Source organism: Daucus carota, chromosome 6, assembly GCF_001625215.2.
Source record: "Daucus carota subsp. sativus chromosome 6, DH1 v3.0, whole genome shotgun sequence".
NCBI lineage: Eukaryota > Viridiplantae > Streptophyta > Magnoliopsida > Apiales > Apiaceae > Daucus > Daucus carota.
In genome coordinates this window covers 17,701,178-17,726,365 of record NC_030386.2, presented here as the reverse complement: position 1 = coordinate 17,726,365, position 25,188 = coordinate 17,701,178, and the positions used below count along the sequence as shown (strand labels likewise).

The 25,188-nt window shown below is 35.0% G+C and overlaps 1 protein-coding gene across 5 annotated transcripts in view; it reads right to left on the bottom strand.

Annotated features, from left to right (window-relative positions):
• Nucleotides 1-25,188, bottom strand: part of LOC108227863 (DNA-directed RNA polymerase III subunit 2) — an 80,883-nt gene that overhangs the window by 40,921 nt on the left and 14,774 nt on the right. The window contains exons 26-40 of one of the 5 annotated variants that reach the window (XR_001808121.2): nt 24,467-24,544; nt 24,228-24,367; nt 24,013-24,103; nt 23,104-23,222; nt 22,889-23,024; nt 22,666-22,796; nt 22,160-22,285; nt 22,036-22,091; nt 21,541-21,611; nt 20,443-20,527; nt 20,268-20,371; nt 18,855-18,983; nt 18,185-18,272; nt 16,119-16,210; nt 15,703-16,005 (exon numbers count right to left, since the gene is read on the bottom strand). Coding sequence is in view for 3 of the 5 variants with exons in the window: in XM_064079598.1 (XP_063935668.1) it covers nt 18,222-18,272; nt 18,855-18,983; nt 20,268-20,371; nt 20,443-20,527; nt 21,541-21,611; nt 22,036-22,091; nt 22,160-22,285; nt 22,666-22,796; nt 22,889-23,024; nt 23,104-23,222; nt 24,013-24,103; nt 24,228-24,367; nt 24,467-24,544 (1,317 nt within the window). In the remaining 2 variants the exon portion in view is untranslated. Of the gene's footprint in view, nt 1-15,702; nt 16,006-16,118; nt 16,211-16,637; nt 16,778-18,184; nt 18,273-18,854; nt 18,984-20,267; nt 20,372-20,442; nt 20,528-21,540; nt 21,612-22,035; nt 22,092-22,159; nt 22,286-22,665; nt 22,797-22,888; nt 23,025-23,103; nt 23,223-24,012; nt 24,104-24,227; nt 24,368-24,466; nt 24,545-25,188 lie in introns of those variants that run through there. The other 4 variants (XR_001808123.2, XM_064079597.1, XM_017403228.2 and 1 more) reach the window with 4 other exon arrangements.

The following is a 25,188-nucleotide window of genomic DNA, read 5'->3' as shown; positions in this document are numbered from 1 at the left end:
AAGAAGAAGGCTTCGATGATTGAACATTCTTTTCAGGCCCTTCTTCTCTTCTCTTAGCAGCCTCAGGCATCTTTGATCTAGTTTTGACTCTCTTCTTCTTTGGAGGATTCTCAGGAGCAATCCTATTTTCATTTTAAAGAAGTTCAGCTTCCAACTCCTCTTCCAGCTCAATTGCATACCTTTCATCAACTTCTATTTCTTGATTTATAAAGAGTTGAGATTCAAATTCTTTCCTTTCACATTCTCTGGCCACCTCCTCATCTTTCGCAAAAGAATAATATGGGTGGCCAGTTCCAATAAACAACTTCTGGCCTTATCTATAGATGATAGCAAAATGAGCTTTTAGAGCCTCATCTGTACTATCCTTGTAGTTTTTAATTTCTTGGCCCAGAAGCTTGTATTCATTCTTGTCAGGCCTGGCTAGAGGAAAGTAGATTGAGCTTGAATCTTTGCCAGACCTTGAATAACCACAGTTTCTTGGAAATAGGATGGCCTTGAACTCATTCAGCATTGATGGCTCACCCTTTTCTTTCTTTGAAGGAATAACAATCTCATGTGTGATTACCCTGAGAATTGTTGTTGTGGTTGGAAAAAAGGTTGGGACTGTTGTAGCTATTGATGTAGATTGTGAAGATGAAGAAGTTTTCTTGTCCAACAGTGCCATTCTCTCTTCAATAGAGTCCAGAGCTGCAAGTCTCTTCTTTTCTTTTTCAGTATGGAAGGGAGGAGGAATTCTTCTCACCAACTCTGCAGGAGAAGGCAAGGGCTCTTTCTCCCCCTTTTAGTTAGCAGCAAGTGTAGGAGTACTAGAGACAGAGATGCCACATGCCATGAGAAGATGTTGGAGAAGACCAGTTTGCACTCTCTGCTGTTGAAGCATCTCATGCATCCTTGAGTTGAGAATTTTGACATTGTCCTCCAGAGCCTCCACTTGCTTTTCCAATTGAGCTTGTTTCTTCTCAGAAGCAAACATTGCAGATATGACCTTAGCAGGAATCTTCTCATCAATCTGTTTGGATAGATCAGTTTTAACAGAAGTGATGAGAGAGTTGAGATGCTCTACTTCATGCTGAAAGTGGAGAGACTGATATTTGTGCAGTCTGAGATTATCCAGAGCCTGGATGGAAAAAGTTGCAGTTATGGAAGAAGAGGAGCTACCAGCCTGGGAGTTGAGAATAGAAGAAGCTTGTCTTTGCAATTCCATGCTGACAGCTGTGACATTGGCTAATTGCATTGAGAGCCAAGAAGGAATAGAAACAGATGGTTCTGCAGGCTCTGCATCAAGTGAATTTTCAACAGCCTCATTAAGGTCCTCATCACTTTCATCTTCATATTGAAAGTCATCACCAGCATTGGCAGGCAGAGCTACAAGTGCCTCATTTGCTCTTAGCATGGATGAGGTGGTATGGATGAGATTCAGACTCCTCTCAGCTGCTTGATTGTCCAGTCTTGCAAAGGCCTGAACAGAAGACATGCCATGAGTAAAAGTCTCAGGGTCAAGTGACACACTATCCAATATGGATCTGTATTCAGCCTGAACTTCTTGTTCACTAAACTCTTCATTGACAGCTGCTTTTCTCTCAATTTCTCTTTGTTCTTGCATCAAGGGCTCCCCTTGGCTCACCACACAGCTCACCTCTCCCTCACTTGTTCCTGCTAAGGAACCACTCAAATCCTCTCCTTTTTCCTGGCTGGAAGAAATAGCCAGACCCTCCACTAGCTCTCCTTTTGCCAGCACCCAAGGCTGCCTCTCCACACAGTCACTCCATTCCCTCATTCCTAGAAGTGTTTGTGCTATGATGTGGTCAACTACTGTGGTAGAAGGTAGATCAGTTGAAGTACCAGTAGTTGTCAACTGATGAGGGACATCAGTTGAAACATCCATAGAAGAGGCTTTCAACTGATGAAGGCTGTTAAGCGCATCAGTTGAAGGACAAACACTGTTCAACTGATGAGAGAGATCAGTTGAAGATAAAGAAGAAAGAGGTATGGAGGTTGTGACAGTTGAGTCTGTGGTGATTGATTTTCAGTGAGATTCCACAGAACACACTAGCACGGTAGAAGAAATTTGATGAGAGAGATCCAACAAATCATCAAGTTGATGATGATCAATCTCAGACAGGGGCTTCTCCATGAAGTCTAAAGATGGAGAATTTACAATGGTGGTGTGAATTAACTCCACATCCACAAAAGAGGTAGGGGATTGTGTTTGGACTGTAGAGATGGTGAGATCATAAATGTATGAGATAGGTTGAGAAGTAGAAGGGGGCTGTGACTCCACATTTACTGGAGTCACATCAAGCTGACTTTGAGAAATAGAAGGCATAAAATCAATGATTTTAGCCTGAGAAGTGTGTGCAGAGTGCTTAGATTTATCACCCTTGAGCTTCTTTCTCCCATAGGCTTTTATGGGTGATTGTGTGTCCCTCCCCCTCTTGTGGTGTGTCCCTGGATGAGGACTATCTTCAATAGCAACATCCTTTTGGGAGGATGCTGCTAGGGATGAACTTGTTTCCTTATTAATCTCTACAGTCTTTTGGGAGACTACAGAGTGGCTAGGCTGGCTATCATTCAACTCTCCAGCCTTATTCTCAAGGTTTCTTTGATGTTCACTCTGTCCCTCCCCCTCACTTTCACCAATCACACTCCCCTCAGGTTTGTGCTTCTTTGTTTTTACAATAGGTGCCTTTTGGGAAGCACCTGAGGTTGGCTTTTTAGACTTGGATTTGGAAGTTTTTGCCTTTTGGGTAGACTGTTGTTGTGCCTCCTCAACAGCCCTTATGGCAGAAAGCAAAGCAGGAGAGGGTTGAGAAGGAGTAGTAGGGACCAAATACCTTTTTCTCATTACTTGCCTCCATTATTGGCAAGTAGACAACCTCCAAGTTGTTGTATAGCTTCATTCTTGCAAGATCCTTGAAGATTCTCTTCTCCTGCACAAAGCTAGCAACCTTGGCTTCTTTGTTAGTGATGACTAGCTTATCATCAACATGATTAGCTAGCATCATAAGAAACCTAACATAGTACATATCTTTGGGCCTATCAGTTTTATCACTTAACTTCTACCCAATTTCTTGGATCATTAAAGCACCAAAGTTAAAGAACTCATTTGTTAAGAACATATATAGCATTTGCAAAATTTGAGAAGTAATAGCATCAAAATTACTAATTTTGCCAGAAAATGCCTTAACAAAAGCATCACATGGATAGCTCCATTCTCTCCTAAGCCCTTTTCTAACTATTTTTCCTAAAGCATCAGTAGGCAAAACATAGTTCATGGCATACTCCCTCCGTCCCTCCCATTTCTTATCGTTTGGGTTGGGCACGGAGGTTAAGAAATATGTATAAAGTAGTGGAAAAGAGAAAGAATAGTGGGTGAAGTGGTGGGACCCATTGATTTTTAATGTATAAAAAGAAGATAGTGGAGTAAAAGTAGTGTGAAAAGGAAAGAAAAGTGAAGAAGTGGTGGGACCCATTGACTATTTTGGGTAAGTTTTGAAATGTAAAGAAATGGATGGGACGTCTCAAAAAGGAAAGTGTAAAGAAATGTAAGGGACGGAGGGAGTATAACATATTAACTAGTTGAATGTCAGAAGGAAAGGTACTAACAGTATTTTCAGAAAGTTTAAAGCATGCATTCATAACATCACAGTTAATAGTATAGTCATTATTTTTTAGAGAGAAGGAGATAGTTTAATCATCACTATTAAAGACAGCCGTAGTCCAAATTTCCTCTACCACTTTATGGTAGATTGTTGGAGTGGAAAGCATAGCATAGGACAATTGGCTTGCCTTAATGAAGTCCATCATCTTGTGGAACTCCTTTTCCTCCACAGCCTCTTTATCCACAAAAGATGCAAAGTTGTTTTTCTCGTAAATGAAATGAGTAGGAGATGAATATTTCTTCATTGGCGCCATTGCAGTTACAGAAAAAGCTTGAAGAAAGTGAGAACTTGTTTTTGTAGAGAGAGAAGAGGGCTTTGTGAATTCGAAAGAGTGAGATGAAAAGAAATGAAAATAAACTGAAAATACTTATATACTTTCTCAGAAAATTGTTGCGATTGGCTGAGAAATTACCGTTGAGAAGAAATAACTTTTATTTAACTCCGTAAAAATTACACACGCGATTGTATGTATAAAGTAGAGGAGAGATAAAAGTAATTTCAACGGCTCAGATCATGTAATTGTTTCAATGGATGAGATAGGTGTCTCGTTCAACTTCATATTCAACTGATGATGATCAGTTGAAAGTGTTTTCAACTGATGTCATCAGTTGAACTAAAAACATGGTAATAGAGTATTGTTTCAATGGCTGAGCTTGGAGATCATTAGTTGAGACACTAACTTAGTGTGAGAAAAAATTTCACTATCTCATCAGTTGAAATATTACACAATTTATCCAGAGTCATAACTAAATTAATTTGGAGAAATTAATTTTAGACAAACTCTGGCTGCCAAATTACAAACAAATTCACTATAAATTAGGAGAAATTTAACATACCTAATTTACTTACCAATCTTGTGAATGTAGATTCATCAAGAGGCTTTGTAAAAATGTCTGCAATTTGTTCTTTACTTGGAAAAAAATGCATTTCAACAGTACCAGCCATCACATGTTCTCTTATGTAGTGATATTTGATGTCAATATGCTTGGTTCTTGAATGCTGCACTGGATTTTCAGTTATAGCAATAGAACTGGTGTTGTCACAGAATATTGGGATTTTTGAGAGATTTAAACCATAATCAAGTAATTGATTTCTCATCCACAATATTTGAGCACAACAACTTCCAGCTGCAATGTATTCAGCCTCAACTGTAGAGGATGAAACAGAGTGTTGCTTTTTGCTAAACCAAGAATTCAGTCTGTCTCCAAGAAATTGACATGTGCCTGTTGTACTTTTTCTATCAATTTTGCATCCTGCAAAATCAGCATCTGAATATCCAATTAGATCAAATTCAGAGTCTTTAGGGTACCAAATACCAAGATTTGGTGTTCCCTTAAGATATCTGAATATTCTTTTAATCTTTTAATAGCAATAAGATGTGATTCTTTAGGATCAGCTTGAAATCTAGCACAGAGGCATGTAGAAAACATAATATCAGGTCTACTGGCTATCAAATATAGAAGAGAACCAACCATGCCTCTATAATTAGAGATGTCCACAGATTTCTCATTAGGACTTAACACCAATTTAGTGGCAGTTGGCATGGGAGTCTTAGCTTCTTTGCAATCCATTAAATCAAACTTTTTAAGTAAGTCATAGATATACTAAGTTTGATTTATGAATATACCTTCCTTTACTTGTTTAACTTGTAAACCAAGAAAGTAGGTGAGCTCTCCCATCATGCTCATTTCATACTGACTTTTCATTAGATTAGCAAACTTTTTGCAAAGTTTCTCATCTGTAGATCCAAAAATTATATCATCTACATAAATTTGAACTAAAATAAAAGCACCATTTACATTTCTGTAAAATAATGTTTTATCCACAGTTCCTCAAGAAAAATGATTATCTAATTAATAAGAATTGAGATAGAGTGTCATACCAGGCCCTTGGTGCTTGCTTTAAACCATAAAGTGCTTTCAATAAAAAGTAAACATACTCTGGAAATTCTGGATCTTCAAAACCAGGAGGCTGACTCACATACACCTCCTCTTCCAGTTCACCATTTAGGAAAGCACTTTTGACATCCATTTGATAGACTTTAAAGTTTGCATGAGCAGCATAGGCCAAGAAGATTCTTATGGCTTCCAATCTTGCAACTGGTGCAAATGTCTCATCAAAATCAATTCCTTCAGATTGAGAGTACCCTTTTAGCCACAAGCCTTGCTTTGTTTCTGGTGACAACTCCATTTTCATCCATTTTGTTTCTGAATACCCACTTTGTGCCTACAATTGTTCTATTCTTTGGCTTGGGTACCAGCTTCCAAACTTTGTTTCTCTCAAATTGATTTAATTCTTCTTGCATAGCAAGAACCCAATCAGCATCTTTGAGAGCATCTTCTATTACTTTAGGTTCATCCTGTGAGAGAAATGTACTGTACAAACATTCATCTTGAGTAGCTTTTCTGGTTTGTACAGATGCATTGGCATCTCCAATAATTAATTCAAAAGGATGATCCCTTGTCCATTTTCTCTGAGGTGGAAGAGATTGTCTTGATGATGTAGCTTCATTGTTGGAGTTCAGATTTCCATGTTGAAAAGCTCCCCCTAAGTTTGACATCTCATTATTCCTAGATTGATTGGAGTTTTGAGACATTCTTTCAACTGATGATTCTTGAGGAGTTTCAACTGATGCTTCCAAAGTAGTTTCAACTGATGCTTCAGCTGAGTTTTCAATGGCTGTTGTCTCATGTGCCAAGATCTCATCAGTTGGAATATTAATTCCAGGATTAATTCCAGCATTCTGAACAGAATCATCACATTCATCATCACTATCATATAAATCACCTTCACCTTCATTCTCAAATCTGAGATTGTCATGAAATCCTTCATCTGACAAACCTTGAATCTTTTTGTCATCAAAAACTACATGAATTGATTCCATAACAATGTTTCCTTAGTAAAATTTTGACTCCTCTGGATACCTAAGACCTTAATCTAGGTTGTGCAATTGGTTTGACACTAAGGCCTCGTTCAGGCCTCTCTAGGCCTCCATGCCAAGTTGGCACAGAACAACCTAACCAGCTAAGTGCACTGCCCTGTTTTTATTAACTTGTAACTCACTTAACTAACTCAATTATCCATTCCAATGACTTGTTAAGCTTCCTAAGACTTTATTAAACTCATCTAAGGCAAGGCCCTATGAAGGCCTCACTAATGACTTGGTTTTTAACACTCAAAAGTCCAATATGCTACAAGGTGCCCTGTTCTGAGGTATTCTCTGAAATGTGTGTGTGTACCTATCAATATGGATGTTTTCATGACTTTGAAAGCTACTGGAGACTTGTACAAACCAAGTCCCATCTTACCAGAGCTTGGGCCTATCAAGGCCTCACCAATGACAAGCTCAAAACCTCTAATTTCTAGTGTCAAAATTTCTGTTATTGTGTAGTGTGTGACTCCTTCCACCTTAAATCCCTTCATAACACCATAAACCAACAACCAAGCCTCAAATCCTAGTCTACAATATACATATACCTACTGACCATTAATACAAGGAAGTTTACAACAATAATCAACAATATATATGCATAAACCGAAGCAAACACAAGGCAAAAACAGAGCAGAATTTCACTTATCCCCTTTTTAGCAAAATTTCGAATGTACAAGCATGGCATTCATACAATGGATACTGATCATTATTCATTACTTGATATAATCATACAAGCTTTAAACTAACATTTTATCACTTGGATCATGGCATGCATCACTCAAAAATCTCATACAAAACTCAAGTTCATGGCATTTCATTCGGTTTTCACATAAAACAACATGCATCACTAGAACCCTTTTACATATAGCTCTAAATCATGATATAACATCAAAATAATAGACATGCAAGAACTGAAATTACACAAAATCTCAACCACATCACTATAACATTCGAATATCAAAGCTCAAAACCATGGAATTTCCAAAATCATCATATATATACATTTCTTCTTTGAAATGGACATTATGTTGACTGGTCCAAACAAATCCATATGCAAGAGTTGAAGAGGTTTCACAATAGATGAAAGAGATTTGCTTTTGAAAGAGCTTCTCTTTTGATTTTCTTGCTGACAAGCTCCACACAGACCATCTTTGGAAAATTCCAGCTTTGGAATTCCTCTGACCAAAACCTTCTTTACCAACTCATTCATTGTCTTGAAATTTAAATGAGACAATCTTTTGTGCCATAGCCAACTGTCATCTGAGCTTGCTTTACTGAGAAAACAAGTGATGGATTCAGATTTGACAGAATTGAAGTCAGCTACATACACATTCCCTTTTCTTTGTCCAATAAGTACCACATTGCTGTCATCTCCTTTGGTGACAACACAGGCTGCAGGAGTGATATTGACCTTGTATCCTTTGTCACAAAGTTGACTGATGCTAAGCAAGTTATGCTTAAGACCAGACACCAATGCAACTTCATCTATGATGACATTCTCTTTTTCTATCAAGCCATATCTCATAGTATATCCTTTGCTGTCATCTCCAAAGGTAATGCTAGGGCCAGCTTTCTCTACAAACTTTGTGAGCAGGGAAGAATCACCAGTCATGTGCCTGGAGCATCCACTATCTAAGTACCACAAATTCTTTTTATGGTTTCCCTGCACACATTTTCAAAAACAGATCAAGTTGATTTTGGTACCCAAATTGCTTTGGGTCCAGATTTGTTAGTCTTAACAGCTTTTCCTTCATTCTCAACTTTTTCCTTGGATTGAAGTGGTTCAATCTTTGGTTTTGGTTGAGAAATTGGAATATCAACATTGCTTTTAAACACAGGCATTTGAGGCATGCATACATTGTTACTACCATGCAAGTTTAAATGGAATTGAAGCATATTAAAAGCATTGAAATATGGATTGAACATATATGGCATGCCAGTCTGAGAATATGAATTCTGAGGCAATAAACCAGGCATCATGTTCATAGCAGATAAATTCATGTGAGGAATAGATGGTATAGAAATAGGCAATGATAAATTAGGAGCAATCACAGTTTTACAGTTAGCAGATAAATGATTAACACTACCACATTTATTGTAGGTTTTCCTAGGAGCACTAGCATTGGGAGTGTAATTAGTGTGCTTATTGACTCCAATCTTACCATTCCTATTTCCCTTTTTCTTTTTAGTCTCTTCTGATTTAGACTCACTAGCATCCAATTTCTTCTTAGTCTTATTACTAGAATTTTGAATGTTGTTTACACTCTCACTAGTCTCAGAAGAGTTATTATCACCTTTTACAAAGTTCTTCTTAACAGGACCATATTTCTTGTTAAGTTTCTTGAGACCTTTCCTGTCAACTGATGAATTTTTATTCAACTGATGACTTTCATCAGTTGAAGCTTTGGGTTTCAACTGATGATCATCATCAGTATTTTCATCACTTGAACTGGCCTCTGAGATCTCAAGAACTTTCTTGTCTCTTTTCCATTCATTCTCAACAAAGGTTTCTCTACCTTGCATGTTGATAATATTAGCTGAAACATTTCTTCCAGATTTCCATCTGGCAATTATTTCTTGTTCCTTATCAAGCTGTTTTCTTATGATCTCTTCTCTTTTCAGAACAACCAAAAGATCATCTTTGGCTCTCTGACACTCAATTTTCAGTTTCTCAAACTCAATAAATTGAGTTTTTAGAGCACTGTTCCTATCACTAAGGAAGGTGTTGCCTTCCTTAATCCTACTATTTTCCTTAGTAAGAGACTTTAAAGAGACATGCAAATGATATAATTCAGTAGACATTTCATTAATAGTAGCATTGCATTCATCTTTAGTTAACTCAACTAAGTTTGTAGTAAATACCTGACTACTGCTTCCAGTGTTTTCTTCTTGATGTGGAGTTGGCCATTAGAGCAAGATTGACAAACTCCTCCTCTTCATCAGAATCATCTCCAGCTGCCCAATCATCCTTTGTAATGAATGCTCTTTCTTTTTGCTTGAGGAGTTCATAATATTTCTTTTTGTAGTCCTTGTTTTCACTGGACCTCTTCTTAGCTTTAGGCTTTCTGCATTCATTTGCAAAGTGACCTGCATTCCCACAGTTGAAGCACTTGAATTTGGATCTATCCACCATGCTTCTGTCAGACTTGGGATTGCCTTTATATGATTTTGCAGGGTTAAAATTCTACTTGAATTTCAATTTGGAGAATCTTCTTGACAGGAAGGCCAAGTGCTCATCAATCCCATCACTTTCTTCACCAGAATCAGTTGCATCTTTTCCTTTTCCTTTTCCTTTGCTTGATTCTGAGCTCTCTTCTTTGACCAACTTCTCAGTTTCTTCAACTTGAGATTTTCCCTTATCCTTGACAGTATCATCAAGAGATGCAACTAGAGCCACAAATGAATACCCTTTCTTTTGGCTCTTTTCTATCTCTTCATTCCATTTCAAGCTCATAAGTCTTCAAAGTTCCATACAGTCTCTCAAGAGTGTAGTCTTTGAATTCTTGAGTGTTTCTGAGAGAGACTATCATGGGTTTCCATTCACTAGGAAGAGCTCTTATGAATTTCAGATTTGAATCTTTTACTTGGTAAATTTTTCCAAAGAGTTTTAGACCATTTTTCAGTTTTTGAAATCTGTTAAATGTGTCACTCAAGCTTTCACCAGCCTTGAAATGGAATGACTCATATTGTTGAATCAGCAACTGCATTTTGTTTTCTCTTACTTGCTCATTCCCTTCACAGATGGTCCTGATGGTGTCCCAAACTTCTTTGGCACTTGTGCAGCTGATAACACTATCAATCATTTCTTGATCCAAACCATTAAACAGAAGGTTCATGGTTTTCTTATCCTTGTGCACTTCTTCAGTGTCTTCTTGAGAATATTCATGGATAGATTTTGGAATCATCTTGCCTACCATGTCTTCACCATCAGCTCCAATACTGGTACAGACCTTCATGGGGACATGAGGTCCTTTCTCAATGCAGTTCACATAACTTTCATCAATAGACAACAAATGCAAATGCATTCTTACTTTCCAATGAAAGTAGTTGTCTTTATCAAGAACAGGAATCTTCACTCCAGCATCCTTCTTTCCCATCTTTCTCTAGCAGTGTTGATCTTTTTCCCTGTTTGTTGGGAACCTCGATCTGATACCAATTGTTATTTTACACCAACTATGAGAAAGATTGTAGAAGGGGGGGTTGAATACAATCTTTTACAAATTAAAAGATTCAAGAACAAGAACATTTAAAACAATAAAACAGAAAAACACCAAGTATAAAAAATACGGGTGGATTGAATGATCCACCCGTGAGATTTTATGTTGAAGAATCTGTGGATTGATTACAATTCGCACAGCTGCAAGTTCATCACTTGAATAGTTTCTAACTCTCAGATTTTCTCTCAAGTATTCGAACACATTCAACTGATGCTACTAACTTGGTTATATACTCCAAGTTTTACAAAGCTTTTTAACTAGAATACAAATTATGCACTCTAATCTAAACTATGTTGCACATCTTTGTCTTATGCATACTTTCTGTGTTGTCTTCATCTTTGACCATCATCTTGATTTGATCCAGATTGCATTGCATGAGATAAGAATGTTTCTGGTTCTTCTTTATTGTCCTAATCAGGCTTCCATGTCTATTTTAGTGTAATTCGATCCATGTGATTTGTCAGACTTAAGTTCTAGTCACTTTCAACTGCTCTTTGCTTCATCAGTTGAAAGTACCTTCATCAGTTGAACGAATTACAGACTTCATCAGTTGAAAGCTGTTCCAGTCTCATCAGTTGAATTCCTTAGCATCATCAGTTGAACACTTTGTCTTCAGTTGAATGCTTGGTTTTCATCAGTTGAAACATGATCCAGTTTTCATCAGTTGAATAGTTACATCTCATCAGTTGAATATCCTTCACTTAGATAAAATTACATGGCATTGAATATTTACAATTAGCCATCCTATTCTATCCATCCGTTGATAATTCTCAAGGACAAGAAATATAACAATTACAACTGAAATTTTGATAAAGATTCTAAACAAAACATGTTACAGAGTGTTTATGTTATCATCAAAATTATTGATTCCTAACAGTAGAAATGACAAATCTATCCTTCTTGCTAGTTATAGTGTAAAATGCATGCAAGGGTAGACTAGACATTTAATAATTATTAAAAGTATTTAAAGAGAGAGTTTTAATAAATAAAGTGTAAATATATAAATCATGAAATTAATATCACAAATAATATGAGATTTTAGAAATTTAATAAAATAGTTTTCAAAAATTTCGGACAAGGAATGGATTTAAAAAGAATTACTACAAGTAGAGCTCTAATATTCACATCACACAAAAATATAAAAGCACGAATATAATGCACGTAAAATCATGAGAGAAATATATATATATATCAAATCGCTATTTTACAAGTTAAAATCTGTCGGCCACTCGCAATTTATCAAATGTCACTAAATCATTTAAATCTCTATTATTATTAAATCGGGTAGCGACAACGATCACATTTATTATTATTAAGTCAAAACCGTCGCAACTGGTAATATCATTTAATCGCATAGCGAAATTTATTCGCCAAAAATCATACAAGTACATTCTAATGATATCCGGAAGTCACGTAACGATAAATAAGTCGAATTCACATAATTTAGCAATTAAGACACGAAAATTTATATATCACCAAAATGGAATACTGTAATATATATAAGTCAAATATTACAGGCGTTACAATTTTCTTCATAAAACCCCTCTTCCTTGAACCATCCATAATATACTAAGCTCCTTTCATCATTATATTCTCTTTCGAATAAATTTTTCACACATGATCTTCTGATGTAGAATAAGAGGCTCTTGATTTTGAAGAGAAATTGAACAATAAAAAGATATGTACGAAAAAGTAGGAGTGAGCATTTGGTTCAGTTAACTGAAAATCGTACCGAATAATCGATTTTCGGTTCGGTTAACCAAACTACAAATTTCGGTTCGGTTTATGGTAGCGAAAATTTTAAATTTCGGTTATTCGATTTTTAACCGCGGTTAACCGAAAACCAAATGATTAACCGAATTTTTAATATTTAATAATATTTTATTAGTTTTAATAATATATGTTAGTTATTTCCAGTACAAGTGTGTAGATATTTGATTATAATACTATATTGCTCTTGAATCTATTTTCTTTCTAGAGTTTTTGAGAATCTAACGACTTAATACACACACTTATTCAAGCCCAAACTCAAGATTTACTCGCAATTTGATCATTGTTTACCATTACTGTGTTTTGTTTTTTAAGTTTCTATTATGTGGATTTTGCATTTGTATTGTTTTAGATTGTATGCTCAGAGTTTTGCCATTGAACAAAGCAACTCTCAAATGTATTAAATATTGGTCTAAATTTTGGTTATTAATATTGGTTTTCGGTAATAACCAAAATAATAATTTCGGTTTCAGTTACAAACCGAAAAAAATTCGGTTCGGTTTTCGGTAGGTGATTTCTGCTTGTTTCGGTTTCGGTTAACCGAATGCTCACCCCTGCGAAAAAGTAAACTGGAGTCACGAAGGATAGAAAAAGGAGCATACATGCATGATCCTCAAAAAACAAAGAAATATACCAATAAGTCAATAACATGCCTTGTAATTATAGGAGATTTACGGGGCATGTTCATTCATGTATATGCATGATCATGCTACTCAAATTATTAGATAATGATAATTAGGATTTTTATTGTTATTATACTTTAGGGTTTTATATCCCTATATATACAATTATCATATGTATTCTTGAAATTTTCAATTAATTAAAAATTTTGAAATTTTTTTATCTTTTCTAGTGAATTTCAAATTTGTATTGTTCAAATTCGTGTTAATGTAATTGAATAATTTTTTTATGACTGACTTTTTTTATCTTAGCTCTGTACTACATAAATTAATAGTCTGGTATAATTGCTGGAGGCATCATCGAAAGCCGGTTTGAAGTTTTTCACAATATTGGTGAGTTTATACTAATATTCTAACAATATATGAAGGAGAAAACGATTAAAACTGACAAAATTAAAAGATTTTGCCTCAACAAATATGATGGTTTCAGTCATCCTACGGAAAATATAATTTATATGCATGATAATCCGTACAGAATCTCACAATCAGAATTCTGTTAGTAGATATTGGAAAAAAAACAAAAAATATGGTCTTTCGGTCTTTGATGATACCTTGAAATTGAAAATTTCTCGAATTAGTTGCGAAAGTAGAAAGGTACTTCAAAATTATAAATCTTCTTAAATTTTTAGGAGTCAAATACTTTTTTAATAAATTTAGTAATATGAATTTTTATTGGTGGAATTCTCATCAATATAATCGAAATACAAAAATGAAAAAACATGTCCGGAGTTAGAGGCGATGTCGGATGCGATAATGACGGCTTTTTCACTTATCTTGAACAAAGTTGCAATCAGGAAGTTTACAAATGCAAGTAGGAGGATGACATGGTTGAGTATTACGTACGTAAAAATAATATGTTGAATAAATATTCTTATCAAAACAGGATAATATAATGTACGAATGAGGTTGAAGAAGGAAGTGAAACATTAAGTTGTGAAAATTTTGTATCTACTCAACTAGGTGAAGATGATATGATGATAGAGGAAAATATGAACGAAAATATTAAAAAATATGTCAGAGAAAGTTCTTAAGAGACATCTTATTCACGAAAACATAACCTCACTCAATAGATCAAGGTATGCCATCAAATTATTGGTTATTATACTGATCGTGACAAACAAGACCTAAATTAACTCGAGTTACCTGTTAATTTATACAATATCGAAAATTATGACTTTGACATAGTTATTGTAAATAAGGATCATGTAGTTTCAAATATTATTGATTATTGATATAATTAGTACTAGATTGCTCGATGACAATAAGGTGTGACTTGTGAGGTATATTTTATATCCATTGAGAAATAAAGATTTGTTGAACCATTTTTAAAGTTCACAATACTTAGCTTCTACAGATAATGAGTTTCAAGATATTGAAATTAGTTCAACTTATGTGTTGTCGATCAGCAGTCAAGATGAAGTGGTTTAATTTAAGAATTACGGATAAAATACCCTGATTTACATGAGTTTCATGTTAATAGTTTTTTATATCCAGAGGAGAGAGGCTTGGAGATGAGGTAGAGATCGGATTTACTAGTAACGGTTGAGGGATATGGCTCGGTACAATTGCATTAAAAATGATTCATACGGGCTTCTTCTTGTTCAACCACACCAGTCCGTCATGTAAACAAAATCACACCGGTCGGTTGAGTCCGTGGAACAGTTTGTATCCAGAAAAATTTGACTAGATTGTTTGAATCAAGAAATACAGACATTAGAAAGTGGGCAACTGCTGCCAATATGGGATGGCGATCCTCCCATTTCTTGCTTAACTTCCAAACCCAGGTAATACGACAAAGTTCCCAGGTTCATCAATGGATCATCACGGATGTTGGTTCGTCGAAGGATTTGACAAGGTTTCACACGGTTTCTTGATGATTTTTTGGCTTGGCAACCGTATTCTTGTGGTAGGGTTGTCTAAATTCGTGTCAACATAGTCTACACTCTACAATGGTATTACATGGGGTGGGGGAAAGAAAGAAATAGGCTTCGTTGGATGGGTGGCGGTTAGTGGCGGGTAGTGTATTAACGGTTGTTGCTTTGACAGCAATGCAACATAGATAAGAGAGAATCAACATGGATGAATTACACAAGAAATCAGGTCAATTCAATAAAGTGTGCAATGGCAGTTTTTATCCAGTGTGATATCTCTGTTTCAGATCATTATCACTCATTATCGGCAAACAGAACTGTTTCGGTGAGTCTCATGTGAATAAGACCATGGGCTAAGGTATTATATTACTATTATATCACACACAATATTATTTCTTGTGCACTAAGCCGGAGTTCTTCACGAAAACCAAATCTCAACTTTAAGGGTAGGGACATGATATGCGTACATCTTACCCTCCTCAGACCCTGCTCAAAGCGGAATATACTGAGTATGTTTGGTTTGGTTTTTTATATCCAGATATCAACTCGGAGTCAAGTTTTTTCACAAGAATGAGTGACCAAAAAAATATGTCTGTAATTTTGAAGGGAAACTTAACAAGAAGAAGCATGCGTGATTTCTATGATCATGCCAAACCAAGAAATATATCTATAACATGCTTGATTGATTACAATGCATGTTCATCCTTGCAGTTGCATGAACATCTACTTCTATCGTTACATAATTTTCGCTCAATTAGATATAATTTTGACAGTTTTCTAATCTTTTCCTTCAAATTCGTGTTCACAAATGCGTGTACAGGACATGCATTATCTTCCTTATGTATTGTACAAAAGCCCCATTCTTGATGTATTCTGCACAGAACGACAGAATAGAAAGTAATGTGCCAGACCATTAAGTTTCAAAAATATATAAAATTTCTTCTAGTGATTGGTGAAATATGTATTACGATAATGTAAACTCTCACCTATAGAATTATCGAATTACTCCCCCAATTTATCCACCAGCACATTCTTTCTAGTTAAAGCAGCTTCTAACAATCCAAAACAGACACAAGGGCTGCATTAGATTTAAGCAACACGTAAGAGAACATTCACGAATTGAAATCTGAGGTAAAAGAATATTTCCAATTCAAAATTCGTTCAACTTTATTAATAGGTATGAACAAAAATCCGACTAAATCATTTAATAATAAACCATATCATAATGGCGCTCTAACTATAATTTTCGATAAAATTATTAGCCAAATATATCTGAACCAAATGTTCATCACTACCACAACTGGATGAAAGATTCGACCACTATAACAAGATTTCGGTTTTTTAAACATAACTGCGGATTACAGCAAAAAACGCCTACACATCTGTTATCACCTCAATGAAATCTTCGTCTCTGGTAAAAAAAATTGTATTCAACTGCCCACAGCAAAATTCCAGACATATACACTTAACCCTCTGAATTACTGCATTCTGGAGAGGGCACCCCTAATATTTTTACTTGAACTCCACAGTGCAGAGCATCTTCTATGGTGCGACTTTAATTTTTACAGAAGGTTGCAGTAGGATGTCATCTTTACAGGTTACTGAAACAGTGAATGGCTGTCTACAGGTATAATGCTATAATTTTCTGCAAAAAAAAAAAATGCAAACCATGTCGGCCAAACAGACACGCTAGTGGTTAAAACAACATTTTCATGCCATGTCATGGATTAATACCTTGTTTCAAGAAAAGGTTTGCACAAAATTTTCGGATTCGCCAGCCCGAACCCGAAAATTAACCATGATTTATTGAATACCAATAAATCGAGATGGGTTCGAATTCGTCAGCCCGAACCCGAAAATTTTCAGATTGATACCATGTCATGGATTAATACCTTGTTTCAAGAAAATTGGAGATATTGGTATTCATGATTTAATGGTTTTAGTTTGCAATAAATCGAGATGGGTTCGGGCTGACGAATCCGAAAATTTTTATGATATATGCATATTATATAAACTTATATTACACAACTGAATTCATCTGTGGTTAATTTATATATCAACTAAATAATTTTATTCACGTATCAACTAATTAAGTTACCATTTCATATTCTTTATTATATTATACACAAGTAAATTAATTTATAAGAAATTTTGGGTCCAAGCGGGTGGTTTTCAGGTTGACCAGGTACATAACAGTTCGGGTTTGGCTTGAAATTTTCAGTCCGTTTCGGATTCCAGTTGACCCAAAAACAAGACCGTAAACAAACCTGACACGAACCCATTCCATTACCCAAAATTGCCACCCCTAATACCTACACCCCAAATATATCCGATGTGCAATAGCGGTGGGTGCCGCACCCCTGCTTCTAAGGTTTCATCCCAAAGAAAGGACATGACTGCTTAAAACTCATAGAATGACCAATGCTTTCATAAGACTTGACACTTCTTTCCACTTTCGGCTCTTACCGATCAAAGTGGGTTACATCATCATCTTTCAATAGATACAGAACTCTTTTGAGGAACATGGTTGGTATAGTCTAAAACCTCAATACATTTTGCAGATTGTATTTCAAAAGTTGTAGTCAATCAGAGAGGGGCCTTTTTTTTAATTAGCATAAATACACTTACGTTGTGTTTGGTTGGAGTGAACGAAGAATGAAATAAAATTTTGAACTATAATTCAGTTGAATGTTTGATAATTTCATTCCATCCACCATTCCATTCCTGTCACCCTTAACTAGAGCTCAAACCCTCCACTTTGTGAAGGAATGCTCCATTCTTTATCATACCTATTTTCTACCCAAATCTCATCGTACAATTTTTTTTTCCGAAGTCCTCCCTCCTACCCTCTATTATTTCCTTTGATTTTCACTCTTTCCATTCCATGCACCCAAACCAAACACAACATTAGAGGTTCAGTTTGGAAGCAAGTAACATAACAATAAAGGTATAGACTACAATTTTGCAGTTCATAGAAACTTCTTTTATCTACTAAACTTTAAAGTGTTAACATATATGATTTGGGTTCACTAAGTATACCAGAACACAGTACCTTGTCTTCTTCAAAGCATTGAAGTCAGGTATACTGATCAAGCCTCCGTCAACTGTAAGCGGGGAACAATATTCATAGATTGTAATTCCTGGTAGGTTGAGATACAGAGGAACTCTTTAGAATTATAACAAATTAGCTACACTTAACATATGAAAAAGGAATCACATTGACAAATATTTTAAAAGTGTGATTAACGGTTCAACTTATTCACTTCTGCGCTCAAAGCAAAGTTCTTCAAAAGATGCCTTATCACAGGTCATCAATCTTTACCATTGTGGCCAACAAATAAGGTACTTATATTTTAACAGTTAAGATCAACCTATATGTAAGAAAAAATTAGTAGGCAAGTTTAGGCACACGCTTAGGAAGTAAACAAAGGCTATTAATGTCAAACAAAACCAAACCATGGAGTCCAACACTCAACAACACATAATTAGAATGTTTACTTTGATAACTGAAGCTATAGATCCTGGGCCTGGACCACACCGTTCAAACTAGGTTCTTTTTGTAAGAGGTGGCAGAAACTCTTAAAGATTAGAAAATATCTAGCTGAAGTAATCATCTTTTTTATTTTATGCTTGTCATTATACCAAGTTCCAATGTCTCGCATATATTAAGAAAATTGTCCAAGTATTCCTCAGCTTAAAATTGAAAGAAACACTGCACTAACCTGGAACAAAAGCTTGCATGCATATGGAAGTTTTAGAGTGGAAATTTTTTCCCCGTCCTTGCATGTGGAGCATATTGCTGCTTTCAGCTTATAGTTGTAATATCCCAGCAAACCACACTTCCTGCAAACCTGTTGCATACATGGTTGCTATATCCTTAGCATTCAAGCCTTATTAGAGGCATGGGCGTGTAAGTACTTAAGTTTCTGCAATTGACCATTACCAATATAAACACAACAGGAGAAAATAGGAAACTGCAAACACCAGGCAACCCAAAGTGAATTTACAAGGCATGCTATTCAAAACACAATTTTTCGTGTAATTTACACAATTTACATTTCAGTAATTTTCTATGAGAATTTTTTTTCATAAAGTCACTTTTTGATGTATTTCTTGTTTAAAAGAAAAGATATATATGTATTATTATAAATATTAAAGAGATGAATTTTTTTTAACCAATTTTCATATAAAGATAATAAACGAAAAAATAAATGTTTGACCCAAATATTAATCAATTCTTGAGAACTAGATTCTCTACATTAACTGAAAAATCATATTATAAAATATTTATGAAAAAATATATGAAAATAATAATCCCCTATATTATTATTATTATTATTATTATTTGATTCTAGGAAAAAAAATAGTATGGCATATTTCAAGACTAAAAGAATATACTACTACCTCCGTCCTAAAATTTTTGTCTATGTTTAACTTTTTTAAGTCAAATTGACCTATTCAACTAGTCATTAAAAGGTTTTCATTTATTAGTTTAATGATTTATAAACTGATTCTTAAAGTAGATTACTCAAAACCTTTAGTGATATATAAATTAGTTATATGTTATATTCAATTCATTAGTTAAAATTTATTAATTTGTCTTTTAAAAAGTCAAATGAGACTAAAATTATGGGACAGGGAGTATATTGGTTATGATGTCCTAAATGTCTTTAATTTAAAACCACTTCATAAATATTTTTATTATTTACAACATAATAAATGTGTTAACACTTCCTTAAAACACTTGAACTCTAATAATTAAGAGGTTTTAAATATTACGTTTTTCCAAGAAAAATATTACAAATATACGGGGGGGGGGGGGGGGGGGGGGGGGGGGGGTGTTTTGCACTAATAGGCCTTCTGGAAACTTTTTTACTAATTACAACTTTGCAACCAGAATCAACCAAAAATGCAATAACATGCAATTGCAACTCTTCTTAATAAAACAAAAAAAGAGTAGTACTTTTGCTAATTTCTCCATAATACCTCACCAAGATGTATAACTCACATAATAGGTTTCTTCTAACTACACAGTGATATAACTTGTGTTCCCTATCTATTGATGGAATTACGCCACCAGGAGGAACATGTATATATTGGTATGATATAGACCACATATCTGCATTACAACATACCTGGACCTCAAAAGGATCACTGGATATCATCAAGCGCTCATAAATCAACATACTAGCACCGTATGCAATCAAACAATCACGTTCCATTTCTCCCACACGTAGTCCTGCAACACCTCCAAATCAGTTCCAGAACAAACGGGGTAAAGAGATCATGATTATTAATAAAAATATGCACCTCCATTTCGACTTCTCCCTTCAGTAGGCTGTCGAGTCATCATGACCTTTGGCCCGCTACCTCGAGCATGCATTTTATCCAAGACCTGATACAATACACAGGCACATAGGTAATTGCTCATATCAAAGGCGTCAAATTTCGCCGGATATACACCTAAACAAAAAAATAACTGATACTGGATACAGCCATGTATAGTGAGAAAACTATGTTGGTAATCACATTTTATGCCTCAACAACTTATATTACCTATCAATTAAATGCTAATATTGTTGCATTCTTTAGCCTCTTCATCACATTACAGTTAGGAATTCAGAAAAGAGAAGGTACAATTACAATCTGACATATTTAAAGGTCAATTGACTTTTGCACTTTTCTCAAGGTACTCTAAAATTTATGATATTTCACATTTCCTGAATTTTCTTTTTCGGAATCAAATATTAGCAACTATGATTTATTTCAAAAAAAATAGATGTATTAACATTGATATATACTTTTAAAGCAATTTAGATGTGTGCATAAAGTCAAACCTATAGTACACACAAGAGGGAGCAACAATGAACATACTTACCTCCATAAAACCTTGGTTCTTAATGAATGATACATATACTAATTAAATCATTTCAAAACTGAATGATACTAATATATACATCTCTCATTGTTGAAACTAGAAAAAAAAGTCCACTCTTTAGAGGATGCACTTTGTTCATAAATCATTTCACATTTTTCTGAAATTGGTTTTGGTATAGTAAACGAGTATGATTACTTATTTATTAAGAGGAAGTTTATGACTTCTGTCATAAAAGGATATACATCATACATGTATTACATTGAAGTTACTTTATCTGGCTGTTGCAAAGCGACCTTAAAAATTCTTTACACTGCAACTTCTACCTCATAACTAGCACTGTGCACAACGTATATCGACAATGGCTGTATGCAAAATCATCTATGTGCACTAATTAAGACAGGTTTTATCTTACAAAGAGGAAATCAAAACCCACAATCACAGACACAGATCGTGCACAATGAAAGGTACCCTAATAATTACAAAAGAATTGAGAGAAGTTAGTTACAAGATTAGAAGAACTCCGGACATACCATGTGTTTCAACTTCTGATAGTAAATTGGCCCCATGAAGATATATGCTTGTAGCGGCATACCTGTGATACCTGAACAAAAGAAAGAGCTGGTCAAAATGAATTTTATGCAACGAACTCAGTCATGTTATTTTGGGAACAGAGACTCCATGCATGGAATATTGTCCATGAAATAAAAGCTATAGGCACCATCTGCAAGGAAGCACTAGCCCATACAATGAGCATATATTTCTGTTTTGCTTGTGACAAAGACAGAGTTATAAAACCCAATTTCTTGCAATAACAGCATGGTACTTGATAAATATAACTCAGAACCAAATTTGACTCGATGACGAAAATTCAGAAACATCAACTCAAAAATAATAGAAAAAAACTAGCATCCTTCGGTTTCCTGTAATCTAATTCAACTTAGCAAAGTTTAATTAAAAAACTAAAGAACCAAATTAAGTAAGTTCATCAAGGTAATGTATTAAGATTCATAAATTGAAGTAAAAACCTGAATAAATGAAATCTTTGCCAGTATAGCTGAAGCCATGCTTTACAAGGGTTTCACTGCCATAAACAAGATCAATTAGAAACATAAATATGTGAAACAAATTAATCCATTTTGAAAAACGCACCTTATTGTTTCAACTTTGTCTGCATGACCACTAGGTTCCCCAAATGCACTGCCATAATGAAACCTGCCACATGAAACTCCCGCTTTGCCCCCAAGAAGCTCTATCATCTTACCAACAGTCATCCGACTAATACATACAGACCATTTTGATAAGGAAAATCAGTGAAAGATTACACCAGTATTAACAGAAAAACTAGCCATTAAAATATACCAAAAAATAATAACAATATTTTCTTAAAAGAATTGCAAGGCCGGCCTGTAATATAATGTGTCGCTACGATTATTCATTATTGTGTATCTATTGCCTAATACTACCACTAAAAAGTGAGCTGTCAAGTCATCACCTTGATGGTGACCTGCGTGCAAGTAATATAGATATAAACGAAACAAATTCAGAAACCAAAGATCATAAGAAACCACTTTTCATGATTCATTCATATAAAATCTACCTCAGAAATAAAAGATCATAAGAAACCCCTTTTGATGATTCATTCATATAAAATCTACCTTGGAAATCCATGAGGGTTCATGATCAAATCAGGGCAGATCCCACGTTCAGAGAAAGGAAAATCTTCCTGTTGAACAATGGTACCACAAACACCTTTCTGGCCATGTCGGCTACTAAATTTGTCACCAACCTGACAGATATAATATATAAATATACTTACAACACCATGTTACGTTGAGAGTGTATTATTAATATAACAAAACTGAGAGAGAAATCAGTTACCTCAGGCCTACGAGTATGCCGTATCATAAATGTGATACTTAAGTTGGCATTCCTATCTGTTGAAAGAGCTACTCTATCCACCACAGCAGTTTCCCCTTCAGGACCCTTATATGTTTGCCAACTATCTTTATAAAAACTGCACATGGTAATTAAGGTAAGACCTATAATCCATATAAACACATGGCCTACACATTTAGCAGGAAATATATATATACCTATCTGGTACTGGCTCATTAACTGTATTCTTCGTATCACTTGGCGACTGCTTATAAATATAGACATCATGCGGCCTAATGATTTCTCCAGGGGCAGCAAGTCCATCATCATCCAAAATCTAAAATAAGGATAAAGCGGTGGCCAAATATAATAAATATATAATATTAAATATCACTTTAATGATATTAAAGTCCTTGCAGAGGTAGAGAATGTCAATAATCACAAAAGCCTAGTACCAATTTCCACAAACACTGTAAGTTACCAAGGCAGATATTTCCACAAGTAGAAAGACCTTATTTAAGGTAAATTTTGAATTTATTTATGAACTTGTAAGCTGTCTATACATCGTTGCATTCAAGTGTACTTTTATATAACAAAAAGGAAAAGCTGAAGAGACTGAAAGTAATTTGATTAAAAAGAGGTGGGAAATAAAAAAGAGACACCACATGATAGATATTTGTGCAGACACCCACAAACAGAGTTTGCATACACGTACAAGTTCTTGTAATATAAGTGAGGTGAATACTTGCGCTTAATGCCTAGACTACAAGGAGGAGTCTGCTTCTCGATGCACTTCACGCTTTAATAATGGCTGAAATTGCAAGAACATTATCTTGTTCCTGGATCTACCACATATGAGGAACCCAACATTCCATTAAATACATTTTTGTGTACACAGCATAGTCACTGTGGTATATAATATTTGTAGAAGAAAGCTCGTCATCTGCCCTACTCCCAATACAGTAAAATATTCCAACAGTGTGTTGAAGATCAAATGAATAAAAGAATTGAGGAAGTGAACTCCATATAATATTAATGCAATATATTTATTAGCTAAAAACACATCAATATAAAGTTACACTCAGACAGAAATTGCTTTGGTTGTAATATCAGATGATGGCGACTACCTGCATTCTTTCTGCATTTCGTCCATCTCTTTGTGGTCTAATTATTCTGTCCGACATGTTGTTCGCATATTTTTGGTGTACAGCAGACAACCTATAATAAAAACACATACATGTCAAACAGAATCTATTGATACCAACCCAAGTACAAAAGAACTGAGAGTGCCCAGTGTCACTAAAAGATTAGACCTCAAAACAAAAGGTATTCAGTTTCATACTTTTTCATTACAATACAACGGCCAAAACCACGATCAAGTGAGGATTTATTCATAACTATTGCATCCTCAATGTCATAGCCACTATAACTCATAACCGCAACAGTTGCATTTTGACCGGCTCCAAGCTTGTCATATCCAACCTAAAAATGCCAAAATAAAATAACTACAATACACGAACCAAAAATACAAAAATTACAGTACACAAATAGGTAAAGTAGCACAAATTACAATACACTAACCAGCTCGATAGTCCGTGTTGTCAGCAATGGCCGTTGTGGATACACTAATAGGTAGATTAGTGTGTCCATGCGACATAACTGCAGAACAAAAAAAGATATTCACAAGGTAAATATCATTTCAGACAGAAAGTTGCAGCACCAAAAATAGTATGTCAGTACTATGAAGAAGACTTTAAAACTAATAATATGATACCGAACTACAGCACAGCCTGCACAAATATGAAATTCGATGTCAATGCATCTAAGCCCCGCCAATCAATAAGAGTTTAAAATTTTACTAACAGTATCGCCCATTTCAGAGAGATCATTGAAGGGAAAGAAAGCTTTTACAGTTGAGCAAACAGGATCACCTTAACTAAGCTTCTTACAGAGAAAGTAAAGCAAATGGCAAAGATAAAGTCAAAAAACTATCATCAGGCAAGCAATGTATCAGCTACCCAAAAAGAAGTGAGAAAAGAGAAGATATCACCTAAGGTGTCTTGTTTAACAATCAAAATTATTGAAATCTTAAAATATGCAGATAAAGTTATTGAGTTAGAAAGACTTCATTCACTGGAAAGACCCTATTTCAATATTGTACTACAAGTACAATCTATACCTGGGTGTCTAACTAATCCTATTTACATAGAGCTTCAATTGTGGCTGTTGTTCAGCATTTTTTGAACCTTCGCAATCCACTTTTTTGCAGATATTTGACCACAGCTAGCCAATAGCGAGATCTG